At 41.2% G+C, this 14,446-nt stretch overlaps 1 protein-coding gene across 1 annotated transcript in view; it reads left to right on the top strand.

The window, feature by feature from the left end:
* Positions 1-14,446, top strand: part of ENTREP1 (endosomal transmembrane epsin interactor 1) — a 174,973-nt gene that overhangs the window by 143,863 nt on the left and 16,664 nt on the right. Inside the window, exons 9-10 of the mRNA XM_085633000.1 lie at positions 4,421-4,582; positions 9,313-9,602. Coding sequence (XP_085489126.1) covers positions 4,421-4,582; positions 9,313-9,602 — 452 coding nt within the window. The remainder of the gene's footprint in view (positions 1-4,420; positions 4,583-9,312; positions 9,603-14,446) is intronic.

Consider the following 14,446-nt stretch of genomic DNA (forward strand, 5'->3'; position numbering starts at 1 on the left):
AATCTGGGAATGCATCAAAAACCATGGGAGTTGCGTGAAAACACCCATGCAATGCCTTCCTTGCGCAGATTAAGGCAATGCAGCGATTTGCGCTGTGTTGCTTTACTCCACATTTATTGAGCAACTCGGGGCCATGCAAAGTCGCTCTGCGTGGCTTCATAAATCTAACTTAAGGTTTGTGTCGCGCATGTACCGCATTGTGTGGTGCAAGCGCGATGCAAACCGCTTATAAACAGGCCCCCAAGTCTAGAAGCATGGCTTCTGAGGATGTAGAGTTTTGCCACCTCAAGCTGACAGAGCAATGAGATTCTAATGGGAGCAAGGTGACCAACAACAAGAAAATGCTAAAGCAACAAATGGCAGGGATTTCAACAATGGTGCAACATACCAGGGAAACACAGAGACTAGACACAGGATGCCACAGTCATTAGATACATGACACATCTACTGGTCAAGCATCTCTCCTATATCTCTATCAAGTTTCACCTAGTAGCCATTGTAGCATACACAAGAGGCATACCAGGGAGACGTTTTTTCACCACACCAGTGATTAAACACTTCCTGGAAGGAGCAAAGAAGGTCACAACCCCAAGAAGCACAGCCATGCCTAAATGGAGCCTGACTTTAGTACTCATGCAACTAATGACATCACCCTCGAGCCAATGCAAAATGCACAACTCGTATTCCTAACTATCATGACTGCATTCTTTATTGCTATCACCTCACTGATGAGGGTCAGTGAAATACCGTTGTTCACCACCCACAAACCATGGCTGTGGATACATAGAGACAAAGTAGTAATGAGGACAAACCCAATGTTCATACCTAAGGTGGTGTCGAAGTTTCATGTTAACCAAGCCATCCATTTACCAACTTTTTTAAGCAGCCTAAAACACAAGCAGACTGATCATTGCACACACTAAACATCAGAAGGGCAATTATGTATAACTTGGAAAGAACAAAACCCATCAGAAAAGGAAAACAGTTCTTTGTTTCCTTCGCAGACACAAGAAAGGGTTCTCTGGTCACCAAAAGAACTATTGTGAGATGGGTTGTGCAAACAATACAATATTGTCACAAGGCAGGGGGAACAACACTCAGAAAAAAGCAGGCAATTTCGACAAGAAAAATGGAGCAACCCTTGCCTTTCCAGCCAGCGTAGCACTAGAAGACATTTGCGCAGTGGCTACAGGGCCATCTGTACATAGCTTCACAAAGCATTACTGCATGGACATTCAGATCAATAGGGAGGCAAAAGTGGGACAAAGAATGCTGAGACATTTGTTTGTGAACACACACTCTAAAGAACTCAGCCTACTCCCAGGAGGAAATACCACTTTTTAACCAATGCACAGCATGTGACTCCAGAAAAGATTTACGCTGCAAAACGAAAGGGTTACTTACTAGTAGGAGTAGTTTTGCATCTTGAAGAATATGCTAGATTCACATGCGTCCCACCCACTTCCACCAAAAGAGGTCTGTTTACAAACTCAACACATGAGAAGACTGACTACTATAAAGGAAAACAAAAAAAGAATCTGAAGATGGCGATTGCGTTGAGGGATTTCCAGGGCATTCATCTGATGTCACATAAGGAGGGGTGAAATACCAACTAATTAACAACACCCACGAAAAGAAGCATTGGCCTAGCCAATAGGTCTCGCCTTTGGGACCTTATAAGTGTTTAGTCATGCAACACTTGATGTTGTTGCTCCAAGGATATTGTGCTGGATAACTAAACACTTATAAGGTCCCAAAGGCGAGACCTATTGGCTATGCCAATGCTTGTTTTTTATTGCTTCCTCTTTCAAAATATGCCTTTTTTTAAAACATCAATTTGGTCAAAAAATGGATGTACATTGTCTATATTTTTTCAAGTCAAACTTTTGCAGGAATAACATTGGACCACGTACTCATTACTCCCGAGTAATCCTATTCCGGCACTTCCTGTATATATATATATTTTTAAATGCCATAAATAAATAAAATGCTCACATAGGAGTGCTTGCCGCCAGTTGCCGATTTGACATTTAGGTGTCAAGAGACAACATCAGTTTGTAGTGTGCACTATTAAAGTGGCCTGTATCAGTCCATTCTTAATGCAGCTGTCTGTGATGGCCAGGGGTCTTCCCCAACCGGTCCTGGCGGCCTCGAAGCCCCACTCACACCCTGTGAACTGCTAATCTTCCAGCCAAATGCGTCGAATTGCAGCTTTTCACTTACCTTTGAATCAGCGTAAGAGGTACATTCTTTGCAGGAAATTAGATGTCAAGTCCTCTTCAGTCAGCATCGTTGTCTTGGCTTCACACAAAGAGGCGTTATTGATGGTTTTAAATCACATAACAGTTGTTTCCAACTTCTGTATTGTTTTCTCCCCCAGCAAGCAATTTTATAAAGCCAGAATAGAAGGTGGAGGGACAAGTGTACACAGCCATCCCCGTCTCTATCAAAAATGACATTTAATGCTGTGGCTTCATATTTTACCACACAGTTCGTAACAATTTCAGCTCCCAGCCTATAATAGCAAATCAATATTTGATAAAGTGGCTGCTTCAACATTCGCCGCAGGCTTTCAAAGGTGCAAAACAATTTATTTGTTATTACAGTTCGCCGGAGGGAGTGTGGCCTTTCCAGCAGATACAATCGCATTATCGTGCATGATACCACTGAAAATGACTTGAATACATTTTAGTACCGAACTTCCGATTGCATTACTGAATGTGTAATCAGAGTTTTATCGTGATATACTTCACAGTCACTTTGGGTTCTGTTTGCATCATATCCTGCGCGCGCCTCTAGAAGGTGAAGATTGGTTTGCTTGACGGGGATATCTAGAATTACAGTACAACATGAGGGTGACGGGATGTAGGCTGCAGAAACAAGCACACACACATGTTGGTTAATCAGGTACAAATTCTAGGCTTGACTATATCTGTGAAATACGATATTACGTTTGTCGTCATGGTTTCAACCAACATTTGAAGCAAACGTAAAAAAAACAATGAAAAGAATTTACGGTCTCAGTTTGAGGAAGGAGTCAGCAGAGATATGTGGAACATTTCTGTATAGGGTGAGCTTTATTTATAGTTTGAAGAAGCAAAGCAATGTACAAGGCGTAGTAATAATTTGGTACAAAGGGAATTCACGGCTATTGTCATTGGCCGCGCGGGCGCCGAAAGTTAAAGTGATTGTGATCGCGATGCAGTTAATTACCCGTGACGGAGAAAAGACAGATGGCGGCTGCGCGCGTTCACGCGCACTTGCACGCAAGCTTGAGGCCAGCAAAAGCCTCTGGTAGCACGTTGAAAACCCCTTTACTAAAAGTCGAGAATGCAGCGCATGCGCTGCTCTAGGCTCGACCTAAAAATAGAAGCACAATGATGATTCCAGACCAACCACTAGATGGCGGAATAATGCACAGCATGTGAATCCAGAAAATCTTCAAGCTGCAAACTACTTCTACCGGTAAGTAACCATTTCATTATCATCTCCTTCTGATGTGACCTTATTCAAAATTTGTTTGTTCACAAAACAAGATTATGTTCTGATAAAATATCCTGTAGAGGGCTTTAAACGTTAAAACCGCTGGCTGTCGGGTATACAGTTCAGCTGCTACCTACTAGCCTTTTTTCACCATTGCTCCTAATTTGTAACCATTTTTCTTATTCAGTGAGTAATCTGAAACAATCTTAAAATGTTCCAATTCAAACTTGATTCTGCAGTGTGTCTTAAACCCTGTTAGCAATCATATCTAATATCTTCTTAGCATCTGCATAGTGAATATACTTGTTACCCTTTAGAATCGTTTCATCTTTGGCAATCAGTTTTGTCATTCATCCATTTCATCCTCAGGATCTCTGTTGATTTGATATAGTTGATCGTCACTGTGTTTTTTGTGGATGGTGTCGTGTCGGCCCCCATCTTTCCTTTCTCCGCAGGTCCTAGTGCCCTTGCATGTATTCCTAGAAATTTACAGATGGGAATATCCGCCCCTCACATCTTTTCAGTAGCAGTCACATGTAGTACTTTCCAAGTCAACTTGTTCTGAGTTTAAACACCTGTATGTCTGTCAAATGAGTTTTCTGATGGGCAATGTCATTTTCTTTAGACAGTTATCAGAACCATTGATGTTCTGAGAAACAATTTAAACTTTGTTATTCTTGATGTTTGCACTCCTAAAAGAGTATGTGTAAATTAAACAGAAAGTTCACATAGGAAGCAGATACATTATGAAAAGAGTTAACCAGTTGAAGCTTCCCTAATGAAAGATATTCTGGTTTATGATTTAAAATCTAGGTAATTCAAAAGGAAAGTCAATTGGAAAGTAGGGCGAATAGGAAAGGGGTGACAAAACACAGCAATATACAACATATGATATCCCAGTGTCTTGGGTTTTAAAAATGATTTATCTTCCCTTTAGACGAAGATGCACCGTCCACATCAGGCCTGTCTTCAACTGAAAGGGAACCTGTCCCTTTGCCAAATCCCATGCCAGTTTCAGTGCCGAAAACCACGGAAAACTGCACACGCAACTTTAAAAGATCAAACAGCGACCCTGGTTTACATGAAGTGCTAGCAAGAGGTAATACTAATATATGTTATATAAAATGATACTATGTAATATTTTATAATATTTGATACATAGAAAATAAGATGATATAAAATATATCATAAAAACATGTGTTATAAATAAAATATTAAGTTTAATTTAGTGGTGCCACAGTGTTGCCATTCTGTAACACTGTAACTGCATCTCATCTTGTTTCAGTCAAAATCTTAAGCAAATATACGTAAATCAAGGTTGTGTAAATCTGTGCTTTGAAATGCCATAACGTATGTTTATGTTTTGAGCTGTGTCTACCAAGAGTCACCCTATTGTAGATTTAGGAGCACAAAACTATTCTTGTCCCACTGACTACCTTAATGAATTACCGTTATTTTGATAACATGTTTATTTATGTGTAGTGAAAATGAAGTGATTCTGGACAAAGTGTTTAATCTCCCTGTGTCTAAAAATTGTAAATAGGTGAAATCTAACACAATTTTAAATGTGTGAACTATATTTTGATTTTATGATTAACAAATGTATGACCATACCCAAATGATGCTTACAGTATTGTCTCCCAAGCCCCCATCAATGTGTAGCACCATGTTGCTCTCTACTTAGCTCCTCGATATGTATTTAGCAGCACATACATGCATACATTACTTTAAGTGTAAGTTTAAATCTACATGACAGATTTTTTATTCTTGATTAATATAACTACAATGCATGATCATTTAAATGTATTATAGAATAATTAAGTAGTGAAGTGGGAAACAGTAGAAATAATTTATTGTTTTAACGAAAAAATAAGCGTGCCAGGCACTAAAGCGTGCCATTGCAAAGGATGCAATGCCACGTGAAGATGATGTTCTGTATAAGCGAAGGAAATAACTGCTAACCAAGATTATGTACTCATCCTCGCTGCCACCCTCTAACAAATGTTTCACCTCAGAGTTCACCTTATATTTGTTGCATACCATGGCCTAAGATCAGAAAATTTGAGTTTGATGAACGATCGTGCACTTAAGATATGCCTTATTTTAATATATTTACTGATGTATTATTATTATATACTAGGTAACCGGTATTTATTATTACATTTTGTACTTTTGTGGATGATGCAGTTTATTTATCTACAGCTTCAAATAATTCATCCATATGTTTAATAACATGCCAGGGAAAAAAACACAACTGGAAATAACATGGGGAGTGAAAAAGGAGTAACATAAACAATGAAGGTTTTTTTCATACTAAATGTTTTTGCATTATATTGACAATATTTTAAACAAGCAAATGCTAATTACTGTGTATTAGTCACGTTTAGACTCACCATAGCTAATGTAGGCATGTTTGTGTAAAATCATGGCTAAAATTAGTTACCACCTTCCTTGGTGACTTATTTTTAGAGACCTGCATTTCAGTGCTGTCGAACATGGTGTTCTTTTTTTTTTTCTCTTTCTCTTGAGAAGCCATGCTTTACTTTTGTTGTAATCATTGCAGAATTTTATAATTGGTATCCAATCCGAGAAAGCACCTGTAAAAGTCAGGGTCCGCCAATGTATCTTGTTTTGTTGCAGATAAATGTAAGTTTGAAGGACGCTGAGAGGAGCTGTATTGTGGAGGATCATGAGAAACTAATGATCCCAAGACTGTATCTGTTCACTCTAAAACTGATTAGATCATTTTTATGGGAACTGTGTATAGATGAAGCAAATGCTAGAATTTTGTGATTTTAAGCTGATGTAAAGTAGACTAGAGAGCAAACCTTTCTCAGTCTTTGAAAAGAGCAAAACAGAGTGGGAAATTTAGGGTATTCTTTTTATTCGAGAACTTTTTAAAGATTTTATTTAATTGTTCTTTTGAGATGACTTTATGATAGTTCGTTCTCTCTCAGTGTTGCTGAAAGTTAGCATAAAAAGTAGTACATTTCACTATGTACAAATGTTAAAATCTCTCTGATTTCAGGGGATTTAGAACAGTCTACATATGGTTTAATCAACCAGAGGGTTGAAGTGTACAAAAAAGCATTTGTGGACACAACATAATTTGTTGGGCTCTTGATCAGCTCTAGGGTGCAAAGACTAAGAAGTCAATCACGAGTGGCACAGTCATTGCAAGACGATAGTCCTGCGCCCATAATTTCTAATGCCACATATGTTATCTCCTCGCTCTTACCATGCCATTGCGAGATAGTGACCCGGAAGTGGAGACTAACATACAAGCAGAGAATTACTGTACCTGTTTACACATTCTTTCCCACTTACCCGGCCATTTTCAAGTCATAATATCGATCTGCTTTTGGCTCGTGGAACTTGGCCCCCTTTCTTGGTTTCACTGCAACCAAAAATACTAGGTGCAGTGAAACCAAATGACATGAAATGGAGTGGAGTGGTATCTCCCAGAGAGACTGTCACTCTGGCCAGTCCTGGTGATCAAGCCCTTGCTCTTGCATTTCTGAAAATACATGTCACAAGTCATATTTAACTAATTCAGCAAAACAGACTGAAGGTACTGTGTACAAGTAGTGTAGAGTGGTGGAAAGCAGTTCACCTAGTGAGGGATATCCTTAACAAGTAAAGTGTGCACAGGAATGTTATTATAATACCCTAGTGGACATCAATTCTGATTCTGATTCCAGGAGCAGTTAGACTGCTTATTTTATGTTGGAAGTAGGTAAATACTGCCTATAATGCTTAGAATTAAGATTACATTGTGATATTGGAATGGTGCTGTATGTTATCTGTTCCAGTGCAAATATGTAATTATCTTTAATGCTGCTTTTAACCTGGTCTTTACTTCGTTTGTGAGCTATATGTATGCTAGCTAACATTTTTTAGCTAATGAAAACATAAAACATATGATTGACTTCAGTTGAACCTACAACGCCTAAGGGATGTAAAAATAGCAATTGAGTAATATTAGCTACTGGGGAAAATACGTCAGCTAAACTTGGAGGGCACATTGCCTTTTAGTGTTATCTTATTACAGTTAGGGAATATACACAACAAGAATCTTCCAAAGATGGAGGATGCATCAATTAAAAGTGTAAATAAAAGGATAGGGCAATTGAGAACAGAAAGAGGGTGGGCAAATGTAGGATTTAAGAAACAGAGAAGGTGAGTGAATAAAGGTGATGAATGAAAATGTAAAAAAGTGAACACTAGTATATATTTTCAAAAGGGCTAGGATGGTTAACCAAATTTCCAAAAAAAGTAGGTTAAGAGTTGAGAGCAGAAGGTAGTGTCATAATGCTGATGGATTTTAGATGTTGGAATGGTAGAGGGAAACTCAAGCAATTGGAAAATATTTGGAGGGTTCGGAAGGGTTTAGGAAACATTAATGAAAAGCTCTGTTACACGTGGGTTTGAATATTAGTTCAATCCAAACAAATATGAAGAGAGCTTGTACGAATATTTGCATTCTCACTTTCTGGCCTAGTTCTTTTAAGATTAATTTCCAAGTGGCATTCTTTTGCACCTCACACCCTGTAGCTGAAAAGCGAATGACTTTCTCTTCAAATATTCTCCATCTTGACATTCTAAAAAGGTAATCTGAGCATTCTAGATGAGAAACTCAAATGTAAAACGTCAATTATAAAAATTTGTTTATACATATGGAGGATCTAAATGATTGTGTTGAATTAAGATCACACTACATTGTATATAGCCATCATTAAAGTAGGTAGGTATCCTGCTGCATCCAGCTACTGTCTGTCTGTGAGTTTGCTAGTTTCATTGCTCTGTCAAATGAAAAATTGGGCCTTATCATACAAGTCGTCTGAATACTGAAGCAGTCTGCCTGTGGGCTCTTGACCCACTGGTGTTTCTGCTTTTTCAATAACTCTGGGGATGATGTTTTCACACACTATTGTTTCTATGTTTATATTGCACAATACGTGCTGGTGTTAATTACAACTGGAGGTTTTCTTTTGTTATGTTTCTGTATTTATTTGTAGAGTTTTATATAGCGCTAACTAGCACGGAGATATCAGAGCGCTTTACATAGATGGGAACATAATAGTTACATTAGTTACATATGAGTAGATCCGAATAAATAGAAATGGTTGAATACACAACAACAACATACAGTTGGCCAGATGGATTATAGATAAAAGAAAAATTGTAATGGTATTGTGAGTTTTGTCATGCACTGGTCTCTTGTCTATGTCTGAGGGTCATGTGCATCATGGGTAATGGACCTTTAGTTTTACTTCTGCGGAAGTGGTTGTGAATTTGACATATTTGTGTCTTTGTAAAGAACTTTCATGGTTCGGCCAAGTGCATATTGGTGCTCTAGTATTTCTGTTATGGCTGTGGTTTGATAAGTGCATCATACAAAAAATGTGGAAAAACACATTTTGTTTTTAGCATGTTACTGCATCCTTTATATTACCTCCATTGTTTAGATTTAGTTCTGCCCACACTTATCCATATTTACCTGTTTTTTGCCTTCAAAGTGATTTTGCAGTTCAAAATTACATATTTTAACATTGGATTTAGTTAACAAAGCACCGCATTCAAAATACAAGTAAACTTATTTATAGATCTTGCAAAATACATATAATTGTATTTTTCCTTCCGAAAATGCCACCTGTTGTACAAACCCTAATCTGTGTGCTATGTACTGTAGTGACTGAAAATTATAATCATTAACACATCAACCTGTCACTGCTGGAAGGATGAAAATGCAAGGCAAGAGTAGAGTTTCAGCAATTCTGACTTGTTGTATTGTAATTACTTAAATGTTGTCTTTCTGTTTTGCTTAAGGAACCGTTGCAAGCTGCGAAGCCGCAACACAAACTGAACTGAGGCCAAAATTTACTGCTGTCACATTGAGAAGGGCACTGCGGTCCAGAGCTGCTCGAGCAAGGCCTCGGTCACTAGTGGATTACAAGTCCTACATAGACACTAAGCTCCTGGTGGCCAGGTTTCTAGAGGAGTCCTCTTGCTGCATGACACCTGACATACAGGAGCTGGTGGACAACATCAAGTCAGTCCTTAAGTCGGATGAAGAGCACATGGATGAAGCGATAACAAGTGCTAACTTCCTTGATCAGGTATTTCATTCCACATCATTGATTCACTAAATTTGTCATCTTATTTAATTAAAATAATCCAGAAGTTCCATAAAAAATCAATAAACGCGATCAATATCCATGGACTCCTGCTAAGCCAAGCGTTCTGGCCAATGGCTAGTATAGATGTAAAGTTGAATTTCGTGATATACCAAACAGGCTATGTCTGCATATTTATGATGACGGTTGTAGGAAGCTGGTTCTGTATATGATATTATCACCACGTGGTAATACCTTGCACATAGTCCAGGGTTTCCTCAAAAGTTTACAATGCTCAATGTAAAACCCAAAGTGCTCTATTAGTGGTAGTGTTGTTATTGTTATTTTGATTTTGTAGGGTGCACAGCGACTCTAGGGTTTCCCGGCGCCGCCTGAAAGGAGCCAAGAGTTGGAGGGAAGGAAATCTACATATTGAATAGCCCAGTTTTTATGCTCCTCCGGAATTTCACATAAGAAAGTTCACTTCGGAGAGCTACAGGAAGGGAGTTCCATAAAGAACGACCCAAATGTGAAAAGGAGCGATCGCCCATACACACTAGTCTCGTCCCAGGAACAATAAACTTGTCCTGAGTGGCTGAGCGGAGCGCACGGGATGGTCCGTAGGAGTGAAAAAGAGTCTTCAGGTAGGGAGGTGCCTTTCCAGATTTTATCTTAAACATAAGACTCAATGCCTTAAACTTAATGCGGCTCTCAATCCTGAGCCAATGGAGATCTCTAAGTGATCCAGAGATGGAAGCAGTTTTAGGAATCTTACAAAGCAGCCTCGCAGCAGCATTCTGTGTTAACTGAAGCTTGCGTAACACATCCTTGGTGGCACCCAAGTACAAAATGTTACTGTAGTCCAGTCTAGAGGTGATGAGAGCTTGGACCACAGTACGTTGAGTAGAAAGGGGCAACATCCATAAGATTTTTTTTAGCCATCTAAGGATTGTGAAGCAAGTAGAGGCAACTCTCACTGCTTGCTGATTCATAGACAGTTGGTCGTCAATTAGGACGCCCACATTTTGGACTTTGTGTTTAGGCTGAGGTAGAGGACCCATTTCGGTGGGCCAATGCTGGGGGCCCCACAGATCTTTATTTTTGCCCACAATCAGCACTTCCGTTTTCTCGCCGTTGAGTTTCAACAGGTTGGTATGCATCCAACCTGCAATATTCCTCAAGGCGGCCTGAAGTAGGGAGGGTTTAAATGCCCCATCAGCGGAGAGGGACAAGACAATATGGGTGTCATCGGCGTATGAAAAAAGGGACAACCCAGCTTCCTCTGCAATCCTCGCCATAGGCCTAACATAAATGTTAAATAGTAAAGGGCTGAAGATAGAGCCTTGGGGAACCCCATAAGGTGAGTTATGAATCTCAGAGCACGCTGTCGGCGAAAAAACCTGAAACGTGCGATTCATCAGGAAGTCTGCAAGCCACTTGAGTGCCCTGTCGGTCACCCCCAGTAATTGCAAAGCCTGCAATAACACGATATGCGAGACAGTTTCAAAAGCGGCACTTAGGTCTAAAAGTATAAGTGCCACAGTGCCGCCCGCATCAACTTGCTGACGCACCATATCTGTGACCCCAAGCAGAGCGGTTTCAGTAGAAAAGCCCACTCTGAAGCCTGATTGAGAGCCATGAAGGACATTTTGGGAGTTCACAAAAGATATCAATTGGAAATTAACGTGCTTTTCCAAAATTTTGGAAAACACAGGGAGAAGGGAGATGGGCCTAAAATTAGATAATTGCGTGGGGTCACCGGTGGCCTTCTTTAACAATGGTAGAACCATTGCGCGCTTCCAGGTAGATGGAACAATAGCCTCTTTTAAAGAGGCATTAAGCAGCTCCATGATCAGCATCAGGGAGGATTGTGCAAATTTCTGAAGCACAGTGACAGGAATGGAATGTGTGGGCAAGCAGCCTTGGGCCTCACAGAGGAGTGTAGGACATTCAGTGCACCACAGTGATCATTAAAGGCACAAGAAGGAGATCCAGACCAATTTCATAAAATTATACTGTCTTTGTACTTTATTTTAAGACCCTGGTCTTCGTAATCAGGTAAGTACGTTTTTAATAAAAAATACTTTTCACTTTGATAAATCGACCCTTGGAAAGTTTTTCACACTGTCCAATATTATCCTATGTGGAGAACAATATTGCTGTTAAACAGGTAAGTATTGAACTTACAATCTTAGTCTTCGGAGCCAAAAGTCAGCAACAGCCAGGGGGCACGTAGGTACCAAAAGAGCACCACCAGCAGTATAGAGGCGGCAGGGTACAGAGGTCAAAATCAGAGTTCGACCCAATGGTTTCCAATGGAGACAGGGGGTGCTTTGTGCCAAACTGTTTGAAGGTAAGGAAATCAGTTGCAGGGTCCAGGCTTTGGGGTTAGCACAAGCACGGGGGGCCACAAAGCAGCACCAAACATACACCACCAGCGGCACAGGGGCGGCCAGGTGCAGGGTGCAAATTTGACATTGGGCGCCCAGTGCTTTCCTGCGGGGATTTTTATTTCGGCAAAGAGGCTGCAGGCGTGGTACCGTAGGTTGCAGGAGAAAGACCAATGACAGCAGAGGTAAATTGGAATGTAGGGGGTCATAGGGGCACCATTGGTTCAGCTCAACACCTGCCTTTCAACATCGGAGCCTTCTTAACAGAGCAGGTCGCGATCGGGGGGAGCCTATGGATTCACACTGCAGGTGCTGTCGTGGAGGGCAGGAGAGGCAAGCCAACGCTGGACACGAAGTTAGGACTGCCGGGTAGGCTTCACTGCACAGGTGAGCCACTCTGACTCAGACAGTGGACGTTGGTTGCAGAGTGGGCAGGGGACGCGGATCTGCCTGGATCTAGAGTCTTTGGAGTTGGTTTCTTCTGGACAGGTTCGCTGTCCTCGGGAGATTGGAGTCTTTGCTTAAGGAAGCTGTCCTCCCAGAGGTTTGAGAGGTCACTGGCAGCAAGACAGGTCGCAGGGTCGTTGAAGCTGGAGACAGGCCGGTAGGGCTGGGACCAAGGGTGTTGTCGTCCTCTGGCTTCTGCTGCAGGGTGTCTTCTTTGTTTGTTGCAGATCTAGTTTCTAAGTCTGGGGGAGACTCCAAAATACTAAATGTAGGGGGTGTTTTAGGGGAGTAGTAGGAAGGGTCAATGGGCACCTGACCTGGGGCGACTACACCCACTATTGTGCCACCCTCCTGTGGGAGGGGGCATAGACCTAGCCCTGACTAGAGGGGTCCCTCATCTTCAAGATGGAGGGGACTGCAAAGTGCGCTTAACTTAGCCTCTTCCACCAGAGGAGTGGAGTCGGCAAAGGTGGGCTCACCTCCTAGTCTTTCTGAGTTTTCCCACCCAAAGTGGGGGCATGAAACAGGGCCTGCCATCTGCTGCTCACAGATGAGGCTGGGAGTCACATTACAAAGGCAACAGGCCTTTGAAGCTTACCCTTTGAATACTGGCCCATCCTGGGGGAGGAGATTTGACACCTCTGCCCAGGATGTGCATTGTTTCCGGTCCCAGAGAGCAGAGGCTCTCCACCCAGGGGTCCAAAAACATGTCTGTGTGTGGCAGGATGCTTAAAGCCAGTCAATGCCAACACCAGGGTTGGTAAGTTTTTAGGGGGCACATCTGAGGTGCCCTCTGAGTATATATTTTAATAAATCTCACAATGGCATCAGTGTGGATGTATTACAAGGAGCTGTTTGGTACCTCCTGGGTCAGTGAAGCCATCATGGTGCTGTGGATCTCGAGTTGTCAAGTTCACAGCCCATGTTCTCTCTATGGCTTCCCTGGCACTTACAATACTAGGGAATATACCTCAATACTGTAGGGGCATATCTGTTCATGCAGATCTGTCCACACCTGGGATATAGTGCACCCTGCCTTAGGGCTGGTAATGCCTCCTAGAGGGGTGACTTAGCCATATCTTAGGCAGTGCTAGCTGGCATGGCACACAAGCAGTGTGCCATGTTGACATGGTAATTTTTTCTCCTCACAGGTGCATGACAGCTGCAGGGGCAGTGGCATGATCCTAGTGAGTGGGTCCCAGGGGACCCTCTGAAGCCTCCAGGCACTAGGTACCTAGTTTACCACTTACTAGATACTTACATGGGGGAAGAAGTACCAATTGAGGACATGTTTATGGGCAAAGAACACTGGTAACTGGTACTGAGAACTTGGACAGCAGGGACCCAGTACTCTACAGTCAAAGTTGCATGAAACACCCGGCAAAAAGTGTGGGGGGGGTACTGCAACAGATACCCATTTTCATCTCACAAAGGTGTCATCTGCTTGGAAAATGGTAATAACTTTATGCGCCAGAATAAATCTGACAATCCTCAACAAACATTTGTCGGATAAATATTGTGCAATCTAAGGGAAAATAATGGAACAATCACTGAAGTGTGACCAAGGTCCTGTATAGTCTAATAATTAATGAACACAAATAAAAAAAGTTAGATTTCATCCACTTAATAGTGTTTTGGTGGTCACTACTAATTTTAATTACATACCCCTGAGTATTAAAATGGAAGTAGTGCATTCAGAGCAAAAGTTCACTTCAGAATACCTTGCTTGAGAGTACAGTCAAGTGACAGGATAGGAAAGCATCATGACAAGTTCTAGGTCCGTTGGAGCCAGCAGCTCACTTAAATTCCAAGTGTTTCTTTTCTTGTCTCTGAATGATATCCTTTACTTAGAATAACAAGAGACATACCTCAGTTGAAATAGATTAGGGAACAGTCAACTGGGTGGGGTAGCTATTAGGAGACTCATACAGAATGGTAACTTTTTGCAAAAAGACAACATCCATAGTCTTTCCTAGTTTATTTATGCTATGGAAGCAGAGAAATGTTATC

Source organism: Triturus cristatus, chromosome 2_1, assembly GCF_964204655.1.
Source record: "Triturus cristatus chromosome 2_1, aTriCri1.1, whole genome shotgun sequence".
Taxonomy (NCBI): Eukaryota; Metazoa; Chordata; class Amphibia; order Caudata; family Salamandridae; genus Triturus; species Triturus cristatus.